Genomic DNA, 19,384 nt, shown 5'->3' on the forward strand with positions numbered 1-19,384 from the left:
TAAACAAATAGAATGCCATTTTTAAAAAAGAAGAAGCTATATATAGTTTTTAAATCCTTTATTAAAAATTATTTAAGGGTATAAAGGTCATTGTACAACCATAATTATATTCACTCATTTATATGATAACTAGTTTTTATTTTAAAAAGAAATTTTACGAATCACACCTAATATTTTATTTCGAGATTTTTATAAATCCACCCTTACATTTTTTTTTTATAATTTTCATATAACACTATATATTAATTTAAACGGCAAGTAAATATTTCGTTGTAATATATAAAATAATTTGTAAATACCTAAATTATCCATGTTTTTTCAGAAGAGGTGTAGAGCCGAGAAAAATAATAATAAGGGTATTTTAGTAATTTAGTTTGTATAATTAAATATAAGGTTTAATTTGTAACATATTCTTAAAAAGAGGAGATGTCTACGTATCGGATATCGGAGAAAGGAAACGAGATAGTCTACTTATCCGTATCGGTATGGTATCGGAGACGCCTGCGGTTTAATACTCCGCGGTGGGCGTTACTGTCGCAAGCCGAGACACGTTTGCTAAGCCTACGGCGAACGTGTCAAACCTCCCCTCCCCTTTTCCTTCCTATTTATACCCCCTCTTTATCCCCACCCCTCTCTTATTCTCCTGCTTATTCCCCAAACCCACTTTGCGACCCGGATAAGAAGAGATGGAGCTGGATAAACTTATTCCGGCCATGGCCGTCTCCTGCTAGTCGGTTCGAGAACTGGGATAGGGATAAAGGATAAGAAGTCTTATCCCCCGTCCTTATCCTCTCTTGGTCTCCCCCCCCACGATTGATGACAGCGGATAGAAGAAGCGAAAGAGGGCGTCGGATAAGCACCGGGATAGTAGCAGGAGGATGTCGGTGGTTTGCTCGATAAAGGAGCATGTGGGTATTCCGATCTACCTCCATGGAGGAAAGAGGAAGGAGGAGAAGGGGGATGAGGAAGAGGAGGAGGAGGAGGAGGTGGTTGCGGTGGTGAAGAGGAGCAATGGGTTCTTTCTAGAAGAAGAAGAAGAGGAGGAGGAGGAGGAGGAGGAGGAGGCGTCGTCGGAGAGCTCGTCGATCGGTGAGGCGTCTTCGTCGTCGTTGTCTTTGGGAGGAGAAGAGGAGGAAGGAGAAGAAGAGGTGCAGAGCAAAGAGAAGAAAGAGGAGAAGAGTTTGGGGTCTTTGGATTCTTTGGAGGAATCGCTTCCCATCAAGTAATTAATTAATTCTCTTTATCAAGATCTAAACTTTTCTTTTGGAAAATCTTTCCTTGTTCTTGTTCTTATATTTTGGGGATAATTAATTAATTAATTAATTAATTAATTAATTGTAGGAGAGGGTTGTCGAATTACTTCTCCGGCAAGTCGAAGTCGTTCGCGAGCCTATCGGACGCCGCCGCGGCGAGCGTGAGGGACCTGGCGAAGGCGGAGAACCCTTTCAACAAGCGTCGACGGATCCTACTGGCGTCCACCCGACGTGCTTCCTACTCATCACTCATCACGTCGCTGCCTCCCCTCCTCTCCCCGGAGAACGCCGTCTTGGAAGGCGAAGAAAACGACGACGACGACGACGACGATACCGGAGAGTCTTCGTCGCCGCTCGCTCCCCTTCCTCGCCATGGGCAAGAGAGGAAGACGACGATGAGCAGCAAACCCTTGAGATCTCCAAGGTCTTACTCCTTGTCCGATCTACAACAACATCACCATCATCATAACTTCTCTTGACGGAAGAAATAAATCAATCTCTCTCTCACTCTCTCACTCTCTCTCTATATATAAATATATATATATATAAATTGTGTCAAATTAATCTTTATGATCATCTTTTTATTAGTATAAAAAAGCTTTAGATAATTTTCACAGTGAAATCTTTTGAAAATCGCCATGGATTTAATTCTTTAGGCGGGGAGAAGGGGAGGTGGGGGGAGGAGAAAAAGAGAGAGGATAAGATAAGGTTAGGGGAGAAGGACAAGATGTGGTGGTGATCTTATCCTCTTGCACCCCCAATTATTACAATATTCTACTCCGTCGTACGCTTATCTGTCTGCTTCCTTTTTCCTTTATTTTAAGTCGCCCCTGGTCCGATGACTTTATTTTCTTTTTTTTTTTTCAATTCACACCCTACATTATGTCTTTATTTTGAAAACACCAACTAACGTGATATGTATGTAACATAGTGCATTTATGATTCTGTACTAGAATTGGTGTGGTACTGTAAATACTGAACACTGACTGGGATAAGTTTAGTTAACTTTAAATATTCTTATGGCAGAGTGTGAGAGACTATTTTCTTTTAAAAAATTTAAATTTAAATTTAAATTTAAATTATTCTGAAAAAGAGGAAAATCTGATTACAACTACCGGTTGTTTGTTAGTCGAGTGGTTAATTTTGATTGGATGGATTAAAAAAGAAAGGAGAGAAGTTGAGAAAGTGGGTTAAAACCGTTGGGTTAAGCTAAAGCGACGTGGGGTGGGGGATTTTACGTAATTGGGTTGGATTAAGTGGAGGTTTCGACCGCCCAACTAATTGATCGTTTGTTTGCATAGACGTGTTGGAGAAGCAAAAATTTAGAGGAGGAGGAGGAGGAGGAGGAGGGGGATTCAAGACTCCTGATTGGTTGGGGGGAAATTTGGGGATTTTTCCAGAGTCTGGTGGAGATCTAACTATAAGTTTGGTCAACTCAAACAAGGGATATATCCGAAATAGTTGGAATAGTATCTGTTTTTCCTATCCATCTTCTCTCTATCTATCTTACTAGAAAGATTGGTTGGGGATAAGTACCCCCCCAATTGACCGTTTCCTGTACTATAGGATAAAGTGTCATCTTTCTTGTTGCAACTCTAAATTCTCCTGTTTCGTTGAAGAATAGAGGAGGATCCTTATTCATGAATTTAGAAATCTTGAAGCTAACTATCTAATCTCCTATCATCCCTCGAGAGTTTCGGGTGATGCCGTTTGGGTTGACGAATACACTGTTGATCTTCCAAGAGTTGATGAACGACATATTCCATCCACTCTTACGATGACATGTGTTAATATTTTTCGATGACATTTTGGTGTATAATAGGACTTGGGAGGAGCACTTGGTTCACCTGCGGTCTATGCTGGCGCTTTTAGTGGACCATTCTCTCAAGGTGAAGTAGAGTGAATGCTTGTGGGGTGAGCGACGTGTGGAGTACTTGGGACACATCATTTTAGTAGAAGGTGAAAAACCCCTAGACACACGTATGTATCTAACCTCTAGGCAATGATATTTCTCGTTCGCTTAAGTAAAAGTCGGAAGAAATATTAAAAAACGAAAGTAGAGATGAACGCCAAGATTTTAACGTGGAAAACCCAAACGGGAAAAAACCACGGATCCAAACTCGGATTAAAACCAATCACTATGATAGTAGCAGTTACAAGACTGACTCACAAAACAACCCGTCGATCCAAACGATTTTGTTCCTCTCAGTCTTGATCGCTAGAACCCACGATTCACTGCTTCTTGTGATTGAAGTCCAATCTTAGTAGCCCTCGAGATTGATCTTTCGTCTAGATAGCCCTTAAGACGAAAGATTAAGATTTGTAGATGCGAAGGGCCTTGTTTGTTGAAGAACCGATGTAGCCTCCAAAAAGTCTCCTTGAATAATCTTCTTCAACCACACTAGGTTAGGGCAACACTATCCTTATATATGATCTCCAAGATAGAGCCAAATCCAAGTCATATTCGTACTCACGAAAATCCAATAAATTGCAAACTTCATATGTGCGTTCGAACACGGCCCGAGTGCGTTCGAACGGCCTAACTTAATCTCAAGTGCGTTCGAACGGGCCCAAGTGCATTCGAACGCGACAGCTTGAATTCTTCAGGTTGTGTTCGAACGCGTTTGTGAACGCTGCTCTCGGTCTGTGTGAACGTAGTACCCGCGTTCGAACGCGTTTGTGAACGCGACTCTCTGTCTGTGTGAACGCAGTGCCCGCGTTCGAACGCGTTTGTGAACGCGGCTCTCTGTCTGTGTGAACGCAGTGTTCGCGTTCGAACGCGCTTGTGAACGCGGCTCTCTGTCTGTGTGAACGCAGTGCCCGCGTTCGAACGCGCTTGTGAACGTGGCTCTCTGTCTGTGTGAACGCAGATTTCGCGTTCGAACGCGTTTGTGAACGCGGTGAGAACGCGAGGCTTTTCTCCAATGATCTTGCAATTCTTCACACCAGTGATATTCTAGACTTGTGTAAAGCTCAAATACATGAAAGAATACACTTAGAATATTTTGTACAAAATTGCCAATAAATAAAAAACCTAACAATCTCCCCCTTTGGCAATTTGTGACAAAACACTTAGGTTACAAGATATTACAATGACTTCAAACTAAGCAATCAACAAGTCTAGAATATTTTGCACATCAATCCCTGCAAGGAAACATATACCAATCCAAGATCAAGTGAAAATAACTTGAAATAAAAAAAATCAAAACACAAGTTATCACAAGAGTAAAAATTTAAACAGACAAAGATTAAACACACGTTATCACAATTACTTCAAGTTAAGTTAAGTTTCAAATGCCAAGTTCAACCATCAAGTAAACTCCACTAAACTCCCCTTATGCCCATACTCCCCCTACACATCTAGACACTTAAACACTGAGACACTCTCCCCCTTTTTGGCACAAATGCCAAAGACTAGGAACTCGGAGGAAACTGACGATGAAGAATCGTCAACACGGAATCAAGTACAGTTCCCTGACGGACTTGCTCAGTACGTAGATCATTCACCGCGGAATAGAGATCCTGCACTTGAGTACTAAGTTGATCGAACCGGTCCGAGTACTATGGTAACTCCCCCTCAGTGGGAGATGAGTCATCGGCAGAGCTATCATCAGAACTGTCGAGATGCGATGACCGACCAGCGGCGGAAGAGGACGGTTTGAGAGGAGACGTCTGGTCGTGAGCTTGACTCCGCTTCAGAGTAATCCGATCCAATGGTTTCTGCGAAGTAAGAGAAGGTTCCGAAGCATCTACTCGCACCCCACTCTGAGTGCACAAAGTGGTAAGAAAAATGCCAAAAGGTAATCCCTCACGAGGTGCTTCTTTCTGTGCAGCTGAGAGAATGGAATCATAGATCACTGCAGCTAAGTCAATAGAGACTCCCGATAACATGGCATGAAGAAGGAACGCACGATCCAAACTAATGCTGGAATGTCGAGTCTTGGGGGTGACATTGTACAGACAAAAGAGGTGAAGCATGCGAGCCACAGATGTCAGCCTTGCATGCGGCATCATGTTACCTTTCCAACGTTCCCCTTTGATCAGGACTGTACCGGCATAGTCATTTATATCAGGGAGTGGAGCAGACGTCGGATACTGAAACTCACCATCAGGCAAACTCAGTTCAGCACGAATAACATCGGAATCCAGGTATATAGATACACCACGAACAGTAGAACGTATACAGTGATCGAAAATCGTGGCATTACTAAAGAATTCTCGAACAACTTCCACATAAGCAGTCCCGCTCATCCGACACACTGATAACCGTCCACGTTCAGTAAAGATCTGTTCAATCCCCAACTCAGAAAAATCAGATATAACTACGGGTCTTTCACAGATAACAGGACGGGTGCCAAAATTATGCTTGTAACGACCCTCAGCCGTTGTTGAAGAAAACTTGGGAGCCGAGGATGGCGAGGAAGGCGGCCGTGGTTTCTTGGTCACCGTCGTTTTCTTAGGCATTCTTGAAAAGAAAACACGTTTCAATATTCAATACATCTCCGAAAGCAACAAAAAAAAATAGCAAGAAATCCAAAGAAAAATGGTAAAAACCATGAAGCCCCAAAAGGAAAAACATCTTGCACTTGAAAAATGTTGAGATATCACGTTCAATCTCACAAGAACCATCAAGAGTTGAACATTAACATGATCAAAAGTTGAGAACGCACAAATCACTCAAAATCAAGCAAGTTTATTGAAAAAGAATAATGGATGATCATACCTTGCAAATGTGGGGAGAAACTCAAAATTTTGGTTGAAAGACACTAGATCCGGAGGAGATCGACCCCCAAAAAGGATTTGAAGTGAAAAATTCGATGCAAAACACCAAGATCTTGAAGATTTGAGAAGGGGAAAATGAAGGGTTTTTAGGGTTTGTTGAATGGAAGATGAAACCCTTGGGTTCGGACGCAATATTTAAAGCACCCACGCGTGCGTTCGAACGCACCAGTCCGCACGTTCGAACGCGCCTCGTTCGAACTCAACAATCCTTGTTCGAACGCCCTTTTTTTTTTTTTTTAACTAGAAACAAGGTAAAAATATTTTTGGAGATGCACTTCTAGAATTCCAAAATATAATCAAGACATAGAATATGACAATCAAATGAAATAAGTCATACAAGATCAATCAAATCATCAAAAGCATACTATAATCAATTCGAATGCATCACTCAAAATTACATTAATCTTGATTGATCATAACGATATACATATGCAAGATGAGCATAGATAACATGAACCAATCTTCTTAAACAAACTTTACTATATAAACAATGATGCAACACAGTAGTCAAACCGACTTAGTATAGAAAGTTTGCACTTTTTGACTTATTCTCCAGAATACAGCAGGAATTTTTCCTGTAATTTTTTTATTGAACCATATATGTGCAATGATGGCTTTCACACATGAGTAGGTAGCCCTTTTCTTGTACTACAAATCAAATGATGTGCAAGAAGAAATTCACATATATCATTTTTTTTTAAATTTGCAAATAATGTACTGAGTCAAACTGGACTCGAAACAAGACGGCTTTCACACTAACTCATTGTAGCCCTTTTCATTGATCTTTTATAAAAATATATTTGATAACTAAGCATGAGGTCAAACTGTGCAAATCAAAGTTAATAGAGAGCTATTTAAAAAAAATATTCATGATATCATGCTCACTCAAGAATACACATACGTTATGAGGCATTAAAAATTTATTATTATAGAAGTCGAGGGAGTGACAAATTCAAAATTGAAACAATATACTACAAGATGACAAAATTGACTATAATAACTCATAATCAAGAGAAAAATCATATTTTTATGTCAAGAGGATATTATTGAATCTAGGAGTGCATCAATTTTTTTTTTATTTTTTTTATTTTTTTATTTATAACAAAAACTCTCGATAAATCTGAAACTAAAACCAAAGAAAATTTCAGAGTAAATGAAAACAAAAAAAAAAAAACGAAACAAAAGAAACTCGCAAACTAAAAAGAACACACATCCCAATAAAATCAGTCCAAAGCACAAATCCCTAAAGAAGTACGAAGATACTCAAATCTCTGTAAATCCAAAGGTTTTGTAAACAAGTCACCCAACTATTTCTCCGTCTCAACATGTTCTAGTGCTATTGTTTTGTCTTCAACTAACTCGCGTATAAAATGATGTCAGATATTAATATGTTTTGTACGCGAGTGTTGAACATGACTTTTCGATATATTAATAGCACTCATGTTGTCACAATAAAGCACCATAGTATCTTGTTCAATGCCATAATCCTTGACAATCTGTTTCATCCATAGTAACTGAGAACAACAACTTCCTGCTGCAATGTACTCAGCCTCTGCAGTAGATAAAGATATCGAGTTTTGTTTCTTACTGTGCCAAGCAACCAGATTGTTTCCAACATAAAAACATCCACCTGAAGTACTTTTTCTATCATCACATGAACCTGCCCAATCAGAATCCGTGTATGCCGATATGATAGCACCCGAGTCATAAGTAAACCAGATACCTAAATCAACTGTGCCACTGACATATTTTATGATACGTTTCACAGCAAACAAATGTGACTCCTTGGGTTCAGACTGAAACCTAGCACACACACCGACACTAAATGCAATGTCAGGTCTACTAGCCGTTAAGTACAAAAGGCTACCGATCATGCTCCTATACACTGTCTGATCAACACTTTTTCCTGACATGTCCTTACCTAGTTTGGTAGTTGTACTCATAGGAGTTCTAGCATGTTTTGCATTTTCTAAACCAAATTTAGTCACAAGATCCTTAGCATACTTGGTTTGAGCGATAAAAATCCCTCTCTCCAATTGAGTAATTTGAAGCCCTAAAAAGAACTTCAACTCACCCATCATACTCATCTCAAAATGACTGTGCATGAGATCAGCAAACTCCTTAGCTAATAATTGACTCGTCGTCCCGAAGACAATGTCATCCACATATATTTGTGCCACAACTAAACTCTTGTTTTCACGTCTGATGAATAATGTCTTGTCCACTCCCCCTCGAGTGAACCCCGCATCCACTAAAAAGGTGGTCAACTTCTCATACCAAGCTCTTGGAGCTTGTTTTAGCCCGTAAAGAGCCGTTTTCAATTTAAAAACATGAGAAGGAAATTTTTGATCTTCGAAACCCTTAGGTTGTTCCACATAAACATCTTCATTCAGGATACCATTTAAGAAAGCACTTTTAACATCCATTTGAAACAATTTAAATTTTAAATGACAAGCAATGGCAAGCAGTATACGAATAGACTCTAATCTAGCAATAGGAGCAAATATCTCATCAAAATCTATACTCTCAACCTGAGTGTATCCCTGTGCTACTAGTCTGGCTTTATTTCGAACTATATTGCCATGTTCATCACTTTTATTTTTGTAGATCCATTTTGTTCCAATAACGTTCACATTCTTAGGTCTAGGAACTAAATACCAAACATCATTCCTAGAAAATTGCTCTAATTCCTCATGCATAGCATTTACCCAAGAATCGTCTAACAATGCTTCCTTCACATTTTTAGGTTCAAAAGAAGATGTATAACAAGTAAATGATACCTCACTTTGGATTTGTCGTCTTGTCTTAATTGGTCCATTCACGTCTCCGATCACTTGTGACAGTGGATGATTTGATTTCACTCTAGCAAATGGTTCCGGTACGTTGCAGTCATTTTTGTTCATTTCAACTTTGTCCTCGTCCTGATTCTCCATTTCCAGATCAAGCTCCTTTCCTATTTCTTCATAATATGTATCTGCAGAAACAGAAATAGAAGTAGCTTTAGTTAAGTCAGTCGAGGATTCATCTATCATAACATTAGCAGATTCCATAACAGTAGAAGTTTCAAGTTTAAATACTCTGTAGGCTCTACTATTATTCGAGTACTCCAAGAAGATGCCTTCGCTACTTCTAGTGTCAAATTTAGTCAAATATTCTCGATCACGCAAGATATAACATTTACTACCAAAAACTCGAAAATACTTAACACTAGGTTTCTTACCTTTCCAGATTTCATAAGCAGTCATATTTGTACCTGGTCTTAGATAAACACGATTTATCACATGTACCGCTGTATTGACCGCCTCTGCCCAAAACCTTTGAGTAACCTTTTTAGCGTGAAGCATAACCCTAGCCATTTTCTGCACAACTCGATTTTTTCTTTCAACAATCCCGTTCTGTTGTGGAGTTATAGGAGCTGAAAACTCATGTTGAATACCAAGAGAATCGCAAAATATAGAAAAATTTTCATTTTCAAATTCTCTACCATGATCAGAACGAATCCTAACTAGGGTTGTAGATTTTTCATTCTGCAATTTTAAGCATAGTGATTTAAAAACTTCAAAGGTTTCAGACTTCTCACGTAGAAAGGCAACCCAGGTATATCTGGAGTAATCATCGACCATTAAGAATATATAGCGTTTACCTCCAAGACTTTCAGTTTTTGTTGGTCCCATCAAGTCCATGTGAACTAATTGTAGCACACGGTCAGTGGTAGCTGTATTTACCTTATTGTGTGAGATACGAATTTGTTTACCAATTTAACATGAACCGCACACTCTTTTTGACATTTCTTTTATCTTAGGTATTCCTCTTACCACTTTATGTTTGGACAGAGTAAATAATTCCTTGTGATTCACATGTCCAAGACGTTGATGCCAAAGATCTGCAATGTCGAAAGACGCACTGTTACATTTCAGTTTATGTGAAGTTCCAACGACATAGCAATTATCAGATGTTCTAGATCCATAACATATAACATTACCATCATGATCTAGAACAGTACAATCATTTTTGGAGAATTTTACCTCATAATCTTCATCACAAAATTGACTGATGCTTAGTAGATTTGTTTTCAAGCCCTTAACATAAAGAACATTTTCGAGACTAGGAATCCCTAGAGTACTTACCTTTCCTTTACCTATTACCTTTGATGAATTACCATCTCCGAATGTCACAACTCCCCCTTCATGTTTTTCAAGATTAGAAAATAACGACTTGTCACCCGACATATGTCTTGAACAGCCACTGTCTAAATACCATAAATCAGAATTTAAAGCTTTCAAGGCTGTATGCACAACATAACATTTCAAATCACTTTTCTTGACCCATATGGTTTTTGTTTTCATCCCATAAATGAAAGCAGTTCTAGGTTTTTGCAAAAATTTACAATGAGGTCGAATATGCCCTAGAATGCCGCAATGATAGCATGTCGGAACAAACCCTTTTCTACCCACCTTTTGTCGAGGAGTGTGACTAAAGTTTACCTTTGGTGCCGTCAAAGATTCACCAGTTTGTAGATTCAACTTCAATTTTGAAGGATTCATCCAGGATTGCTTTGAAAATACGATTGATGGCTTCAGGTATTCTTCCTTTTGTTTACCTGCAGAAACAAAAACAGTTTTATTATTATTTGAATTACCAGTATATCCAACACCATACCTGTCTTTTCCAGAGATCTGAGCTTTTTGAATCTCGTCCAGTTTGTTCTTCCCTTTTAGAAAAGTAACTTCCTTATGCAATCGCTCTAGTTCAATTTCATCAACCTTCATTTTATTTTTCGCATTGTCAAGTTGTTCAGAAAGGTTTTTGACACGTTCAAGCTCCAATTTATACTTCTCTTCAAATTGAATTCTTTCTGGTTCAATTTCCTTGAGTCGTTGAAGTAGTCTAAGATTGTTTTTCTTGAGTTTAAACGACTCCAGGTACAAGTCATTATATGCCTTTTGAATTTCAGATTCATCTTCCTCAGCCAGTAGCATATCAAGATCATCTATACTATCAGTATCATCAACAGAGTCAGTATTAAGCAGAGAAGAGGCAAAGGCTACAAAGTTTTCTTCGTCTTTATCAGAATCATCATTAGATTCATCTGAATCATCCCAAGTAACTTTCATAGCTTTGCCCTTTCTCTTAAGACGATTAGGGCATTCTTGTGCGATGTGTCCAAAACCTGAACATTCAAAACATTGAACTTTATTTTCAGAATTCTTATTTTTCTGTTTGACATTGTTGTTGCTACCACCTGTATTCGAAGTCACAGTATTCTTCTTTTTCACAAAAGTTTTGTTTTTTTCAAACTTTTCAATATTCAACTTGTTTGGCTTCCGAAAGAATTTATTAAACTTTTTGACAAACATAGCCAACATCTCAACATCTATATCACCTTCATCTTCAGACTCCTCTAAATTTTGTTCAACAGTGGATAGAGCTATCCCTTTGGACTTCCTCGGTTTTGAAAGACTGGACTCAAATGTTTGTAGATTTCCTACCAATTGTTCAACTTTCATAGAGTCAATGTCCTTACTTTCCTCAATAGCTGTAACTTTCGCCTGAAACCTTTCTGGAAGAGACCTAAGGATCTTACGGACAATTCTATTTTCAGGAATTTTCTCTCCTAGGTTGAAACTGGAGTTGACTATATCACTTAACTTTGCATAGAACTCATCAAATGTTTCATTCTCCTCCATACGTAGGGTTTCAAAATTAGTAGTCAACCTCTGAAGTTTCGAAAGTTTTACAGCCATAGTACCTTCATGAGTTGTTTCTAAGATCATCTAGGCTTGTTTTGCTATTTCACAAGTAGATATTCTTCTAAATTCTTCCGAGGAAACACAACTAAAAATTGCATTTATTGCTTTGCTATTCCAGCCAACTTTTTCATAATATGTTTTGTCCCATGACTCAATCGGTTTCTCAACTAACTCATCATTCACCATGTACATTGGTGGACTCCAACCGTTCATAATGGCCATCCAAACTCTCTCATCTATAGACTTCAAATAAGCTCTCATCCTAGCTTTCCAATATCCATAATTTGATCCATCTAGAATAGGAGGTCTAATAGATGAGGGCCCATCTCTATGAAAATCCATGCCTATTTGATCTCTCTCAAAGAGTGAGAGAACCCGCTCTGATACCAATTGAAAAACCCCTAGACACACGTATGTATCTAACCTCTAGGCAATGATATTTCTCGTTCGCTTAAGTAAAAGTCGAAAGAAATATTAAAAAACGAAAGTAGAGATGAACGCCAAGATTTTAACGTGGAAAACCCAAACGGGAAAAAACCACGGATCCAAACTCGGATCAAAACCAATTACTATGATAGTAGCAGTTACAAGACTGACTCACAAAACAACCCGTCGATCCAAACGACTTTGTTCCTCTCAGTCTTGATCGCTAGAACCCACGATTCACTGCTTCTTGTGATTGAAGTCCAATCTTAGTAGCCCTCGAGATTGATCTTTCATCTAGATAGCCCTTAAGACGAAAGATTAAGATTTGTAGATGCGAAGGGCCTTGTTTGTTGAAGAACCGATGTAGCCTCCAAAAAGTCTCCTTGAATAATCTTCTTCAACCACACTAGGTTAGGGCAACACTATCCTTATATATGATCTCCAAGATAGAGGGCAACACTAGGTTAGGGCAAATCCAAGTCATATTCGTACTCACGAAAATCCAATAAATTGCAAACTTCATATGTGCGTTCGAACGCGGCCCGAGTGCGTTCGAACGGCCTAACTTAATCTGAAGTGCGTTCGAACGGGCCCAAGTGCGTTCGAACGCGACAGCTTGAATTCTTCAGGTTGCGTTCGAACGCGTTTGTGAACGCTGCTCTCGGTCTGTGTGAACGCAGTACCCGCGTTCGAACGCGTTTGTGAACGTGGCTCTTTGTCTGTGTGAACGCAGTGCCCGCGTTCGAACGCGTTTGTGAACGCGGCTCTCTGTCTGTGTGAACGCAGTGTCCGCGTTCGAACGCGCTTGTGAACGCGGCTCTCTGTCTGTGTGAACGCAGTGCCCGCGTTCGAACGCGCTTGTGAACGCGGCTCTCTGTCTGTGTGAACGCAGATTTCGCGTTCGAACGCGTTTGTGAACGCGGTGAGAACGCGAGACTTTTCTCCAATGATCTTGCAATGCTTCACACCAGTGATATTCTAGACTTGTGTAAAGCTCAAATACATGAAAGAATACACTTAGAATATTTTGTACAAAATTGCCAATAAATAAAAAACCTAACAGAAGGAGTCACAGTCGACTCGAGCAAGGTGGCATGCATGCTCGGCTGAACGAGACTGAGGACAATACGAGAGTTGCTTAGTTTCCTTAGCTTGACAAGCTACTACCACAGATTTGTGGCAAACTATGAGAAGATCAAGCACCACTGATGGCCTTGCTGAAAAAGGATGACTTTGATTGGACTAATGTAGCGGCAAAGGCATTCGAGGAGCTGAAGCTAACAATGGCGATTGTACCGGTGTTGGCAGTACTTGATTTCACAAAGTAGTTCATGATCGAGTGTGATACGTCGAAAGCGGGCATAGGGGATGTACTAATGCAATTCGGGAGGCCTATTGGTTATCTTAGCAAAGCCTTGACATAGAGATCTTAGCGGGTGTCTACCTATAAGCGAGAGATGCTCACTATTTTACATGCAATGATGAGGTGGAGATCATATTTGATTGGGAGGCAATTTGTAATCCGGATAGATCAGCGGGGCTTACCTTATTTTATAGGGCAGCAGATCCACATGTTTGCGCAGCTGAGGTGGGTCACCAAGCTATTGGGTATGGGCTGTAGTACAAGAAGGGAGCGGAGAACAAGGCAGCGGACGCTTTATCACGCCAAACCAGCCAAACTATAGAGACAGAGTTAGAGCTGGCAAATTGCGATGTAGTTGCTACGGAGGCTACGAGAGCACATGATAGCGGCCTAGAACAATATGAAACAAGCATATGACCGTCGACATCGGGAGTTAGAGTTCGTGGTCGGGGACCTTGTTTTCGTGCGAGTTTAGCCATGTTGGCAAGTTACTCTACGGTCGGTACACAACCCCAAGTTAGTGCATCAGTATTTTGAGCCGTTTCGTGTATTGGAGCTAGTGGGAACGTGATACGATTCAGACTTCACCGATATCATCTCGAGCATGGATTCACTTTAGGAGTGTCTTTGTTTCTTGTTTCAGTGTTTTCCATGAAAATAAGTTTTCTTTAAGTTGCGTTCGAACGCGGGTGGAGTGAGTTTGAACGTGGTTGTGAACGTGGGTGAAGAGTGTGCATTGTGCGTTTGAACGCACTATGAACGCCTGCATTGCGTTCGCAAATATAGAGAAGTGGGAAACAAGCGCGTTCGATCGCGCATTCGATTGCCTGCATCGTGTTCGCAATTCCAGAGAAGAGCGAACTCGGTGCGTTCGAACTCGGTCGTGCGCGTTCGAACATGGTCGGCGAAATTGTATTGTTTAGGGTTAATTTTGAGTTGTTGGTTAGCCTCTAAAAGGATGTGGATGGCAACCATAGGTCATTATTGATTATTGAAGAATTGAGTTTTGCCTTGCCTCCTTCGTTTTCTTCTCTCCCGTTCTTTCAATCCCCAGCGACGCCGCTTCTAACCTCCCTCGACCAGCCAATCACCCTAGACCCTTAGGGGCGACCCTCTCCTCCCTATTCTTCTAATCTATCCAACACTTGCCCTAACCTTTCCATCAACCAAAACCCTTCCACCACCACTTCACCGGTTACACCCCATTAACGCCGGTACTCCACCGACCACCATTACCTAGGATCTCGTGTCTCCATCCACGGATCATAAACAGACCATCCTGATGTTCAACCACTAATCGGACAATATCTCGAGATCCCTACGTCCGATTCGCCTGAAACTAGATTTGTTGGAAAGCTCTTTTTCGGGGCTACAACATATCCAAATGTCACATTGATCTGACGGTGACATCTTTTGAGATCTATTTACAAAGTTCCGTGCCAGATCTAGTCCAGATCTGAGAATTGGAAGAGATCGAACCTTAGCCCAAGGAGAGATCGTATCAGAACGGTAGCATACATGTTGGAGTTACCGGAGGGATCTCGGGTTCATCTCGTGTTTCATGTATCGTTACAACGGGAGAGCGTAAGGGCGGATCAGGCGGTGGGCAAGGATATACTTGATCCAGTTGAAGAGATACATGTATTTGAGCCGGTACACATGTTGGCGAGATGAAGATGACGCCGAAAGAGGAGACCAGAGATGGAGATATTAGTGGAGTGGCTCAGACGACATTCTGATGAGAATGATGTGGGAGTCTGAGGATGACATTATGGAACCCTTTTCATATTTTTCACCTTGAGGTCAAGGTGATGGAAATGTGGTGGATTGATACAACTCGGGCTAGACAAAGTTGTATTGGAAGGAACTTTTTTTAAAAATAAATCATTTTGTCGGGGTGTGTTCGAACGTGCCGTTCAAATGCTTACACTCTGTTTACAAATATCGAGAGGGTGTCTATGTAAAAACAATTGGTTTTGAAGAGCATTTATACAAAGAGGTGGATACAAGTAAATAAGGAGTTTTAAGGGGTATACATGTAAAATATCTTAGATGCAAATTGAACGATCGGATCCAAGTCCAAATCCAGCAAAAGTCGATGGATGTGGATCCGAGCCTTACTGTGTCTTCAATGAAATCTGATTCAATTATCACCCGCACCCTATTCGGCTATTCCCCAATTGCTATAAGCATAATAAAGCGGCTATTCCCCAATTGCATTTTAGTCTTTCTGGGGCAATTTGCAGTAAAAGGCCCTTCAGTTTTTTAATTGGCATAAATATGCCCCCTATTATGGAATTACAAATTTAGCCTTTTTCTATTAATTTAGACTAATTTACCTTTTTTCTTACTCAACCCAACCGTTTAATCTCGATGCTCACATTGTTAAAAATTAAAGCATACATTTTACATAAACGATGAGTATAAATTATATAGGTGATACGTGACGTTTTTTTTTTTAAAATATCGATGCACACATTATTGAAAATTGCAACGTACATTTTGCATAGGCGATGCGTATATATTACATATGTGATGCGTAAAACTTTTTTAGAAATTGGAACATACCTTTTGTATAGACGATGCGTATGAATTACATAAATCATATGTGACCTTTTACTAAAAAAAATCTCGATACGCGTATTGTTAAAAATATGAGTATAAATTTTGCATATGCGATGCGTATAAATTCATAAGTGATACGTGACATTTAAAAAAAAATTAGAATGTACATATTGTATCAACGATGCCTATAAATTATCTAGGTCATGCGTGGCCTTTTTTTATTGAAATCTCGATATGCATATTGTTGAAAATTATAACATACATTTTGCATAGGTGATACGTAAAAATTACATAAGTGATGCGTGACTTTTTTTTTTTAGGATAAGATAGTCTTTTTGGAATTTGTTAGGGTCTAAATTGATCTAATGCTTCCAAAACATCTCTATTATTAGTACCATCTCATAAACATTCTTGCACGAGCTCCAGATACTTTCTATATGTGTCTGAACATTGTAATCGTCAATTTACTGATCTCAGCCTAATTTGCAAATATCAGTGATCACTCTTTAGTCTTTACCTAATGAGAGCTAGGTAGGGTTGGAAATGGGTCGAATTAACTTCGAGCTGACTCGCTATCCGACCCGATTCAGATTGGATTCGAATAAAAACTTCCTATCTGATTCGGATATGGATAGAATTTTTTTTAAAAAAAATCCCAAATACGGATTCGGATACGGGTATAATTTTTGGATTTGGAGGATATCGAATATCCATTTACCCGCATATTTCTAAATGATTTTACAGTTTTTGGTTTTCTTATTTAAATAGTGAATATGATATTGATATTATTACTAATGATGTGCTATATATTATTTTTAGAGATTAATTTTTCTAATTTTATATGTATTTGACATACAATAAAATTATTTTTTGTGAAACTCTTAATATTTTTATGTTAATTGTTTCTAAATAAAAGATCATAATTCATTTAAAATTCGATCAACATACGTTTAACATCCGATTTTTTATTTAAAATTATTCGTACTTATTTATTTAGAATATGATTTTATATTTTACTGTCCGTCTAATATTAGTATCCAAATTTGTATTCAGGATTGAGCAGCTTAGCCTGAATCAGAGCTTGGAGGAGTAGTTGAAGTCTTGAAGAGATTGATGTCACAGTACTAGAGAGGAGAGGACATCTGAAGCGCTGTTCCATATTCATGTATCCTGACGTGAATACTATTAATCGGTCATAATTTAGTGGGTCCTCAATAATTGGTGCATTATGAGTCGGCAATAATTTGATGCCTTTACCGGCGAATTCTATTTCATGACTAATTCATATTTGATGAATTTAAATAATTATTATAACTAATAATAGTATGCCTGTAAAAAAAGTGTCACCTTTTTACGAATATAAAATAAAATAACAGAAAGTTGAACAATTTTAAAACAATTATCAATTTATTTCTCACCGAAGGTTGGATAATTAATTTACAAAATTAAATTCCAGATCTCCCTCAGATCCCATTCAAGTTTCAAATAACTTTTTACCATGCATGCCTCAGATCCAATGTTTGGTAATTGTCGCCTCTTATATTTAATCAGTGCTCAATCCTTCGTTGTATAGCAACCAACCGCATGGATCCATGTACTCCTCCTCCTCTAACCCCCAAATCCCAAAAGGACAGAGACGAAGAACTCAGAGCCTACAAGGAGTACGAAGACATCGCCTCAACCCTCCCTCGCAAATTCATTGGTTCCTTCGCTCTCTCCAAGTACCAAAACTTCTTCTACCCCTCTCACCTCGTCTCCACCACCATCGCAGTCCAATCCACCTTCCGACCCCGACCCTCCGACGTCATCCTCGCCACCCATCCAAAGTCCGGCACCACGTGGCTCAAATCCATCATCTTCTGTATCGTAAACCGCGCGCGCTTCGCCTTGGACGATGACCACCACCCGCTCCTCCACGCTAGCCCGCACGACCTCTTCCCTTTCTTGCACTCCTTATACGAGGACCGAACGCTTCCTATCGACCTCCTTGCTTCCATGCCGTCTCCTCGTCTCCTCGCAACCCATAACCCGCTCTCCAGTCTTCCGCCGTCGGTCGTCGACTCCGGTTGCCGTATCGTTTACTTATGCCGTGACCCCAAGGATACCGTCGTGTCTTTGTGGCATTACATGGGTCAAACGATGCCAAGCACAACCAAGACGCCGTCTTTTGACCAAAATTTTGAGCTCTTCTCCGAGGGGATCGTTGTATATGGGCCATGGTGGGATCACGTTCTTGAGTACTGGGAAGAGAGTTTGAGGAGGCCGGAGAAAGTTCTGTTTTTTAAAGTACGAGGACATGATGGATAACAACGGAGCAAATGTGAGGAAGCTTGCAGATTTTCTGGACATGGCGTTTACCGAAGAGGAGGAGAAGGAAGGGGTGTTGGAGAAGATTGTGAGGTTTTGTAGCCTCGAGAAGATGAGGAGTATTACGGTGAACAAGGAAGGGAAGCATGGGAAGAGTAGTGATTATACGTTTCAGAATTCCGCTTTCTTTAGAAAGGGGAAGATTGGGGACTGGAAGGAGCATATGAGCCAGGAGATGGCTCGAAGGTTGGACGACATAGTGGAGAAGAAGCTACATGGCTCTGGTCTCACCTTCAGAAAATAACTCTATTTAATAGCTATCGTTGTTCATGCTGGCATTTGGATTGAGAAGAAAGAGAGAGTCTTTGTTCATGGGCAGAGTTGGTTTAGACCTTGTACTTTTTCAAATCCTATCATCTCCCTTCTCTCCTCCGGTTTGTATTATGTTTAATTTTAATTTACTCCTATGCAAATGGATATTGGACTTTTGAATATTTTTGTTAGGGTAAATTTAGCTTTTGAATATTTTTAAGGTACTCTAGGCAAAATATAGGAATCAAAATGATAAATATTTATATGATATGATATGATATAACAGAAAATTTATATATAATTCCCTATTTTTTGTTTCATGAAATTATTGTTTACACCCTACATTTTTATAATTTACAAATCGAATATTAGCTTTGCAAAGGCTTCTAACTCTGCGAATTGCGCATCCGTTACGGTCATTCATTCTATTCAAAATATCTTTGTTCCAGAATGATACATGAGATTTTCAGGACAAGAAAAGGAAAGAAAATAGAAAAATTGTTCGATTGGTCCAACTAGTAGTTGAATTTGCTGTCCTTGTTTGTTCGGAAAAATCTGCCATAGTCTCAAGAGGTCGTTCAACCCTTTGTCCCCGAAGATGGGTATTTAGTGAATATATGTAGAAA

At 39.6% G+C, this 19,384-nt stretch overlaps 2 protein-coding genes across 2 annotated transcripts; both read left to right on the forward strand.

Moving 5' to 3' along the window:
* Window positions 1-622: 622 nt before the first annotated feature.
* LOC140760560 (KID-containing protein 1-like) lies at window positions 623-1,771 on the forward strand. The gene is made up of 2 exons (XM_073097565.1): window positions 623-1,222; window positions 1,342-1,771. The coding sequence occupies exons 1-2, from the start codon at window positions 879-881 to the stop codon at window positions 1,730-1,732; spliced, it is 735 nt and encodes a 244-aa protein (XP_072953666.1). The 5' UTR covers window positions 623-878; the 3' UTR covers window positions 1,733-1,771.
* A 15,952-nt stretch (window positions 1,772-17,723) lies between these two features.
* LOC140760382 (cytosolic sulfotransferase 13-like) lies at window positions 17,724-18,446 on the forward strand. Its single transcript, XM_073097316.1, has one exon. It carries the CDS (start codon window positions 17,724-17,726, stop codon window positions 18,444-18,446), a length of 723 nt encoding a protein of 240 aa, XP_072953417.1.
* The last annotated feature ends 938 nt before the right edge of the window (window positions 18,447-19,384 follow it).

Source organism: Typha angustifolia, chromosome 5, assembly GCF_048772165.1.
Source record: "Typha angustifolia cultivar Huaian chromosome 5, ASM4877216v1, whole genome shotgun sequence".
Lineage (NCBI taxonomy): Eukaryota > Viridiplantae > Streptophyta > Magnoliopsida > Poales > Typhaceae > Typha > Typha angustifolia.

Excerpts from the sequence above, each read along its gene's own strand:
- LOC140760560 (XM_073097565.1), top strand. The coding sequence starts at position 879 with ATGTCGGTGGTTTGCTCGATAAAGGAGCATGTGGGTATTCCGATCTAC. Across the intron at positions 1,223-1,341 it reads GAGGAATCGCTTCCCATCAA|GAGAGGGTTGTCGAATTACT; the intron begins GTAATTAATTAA and ends AATTAATTGTAG.
- LOC140760382 (XM_073097316.1), top strand. The coding sequence starts at position 17,724 with ATGGATCCATGTACTCCTCCTCCTCTAACCCCCAAATCCCAAAAGGAC.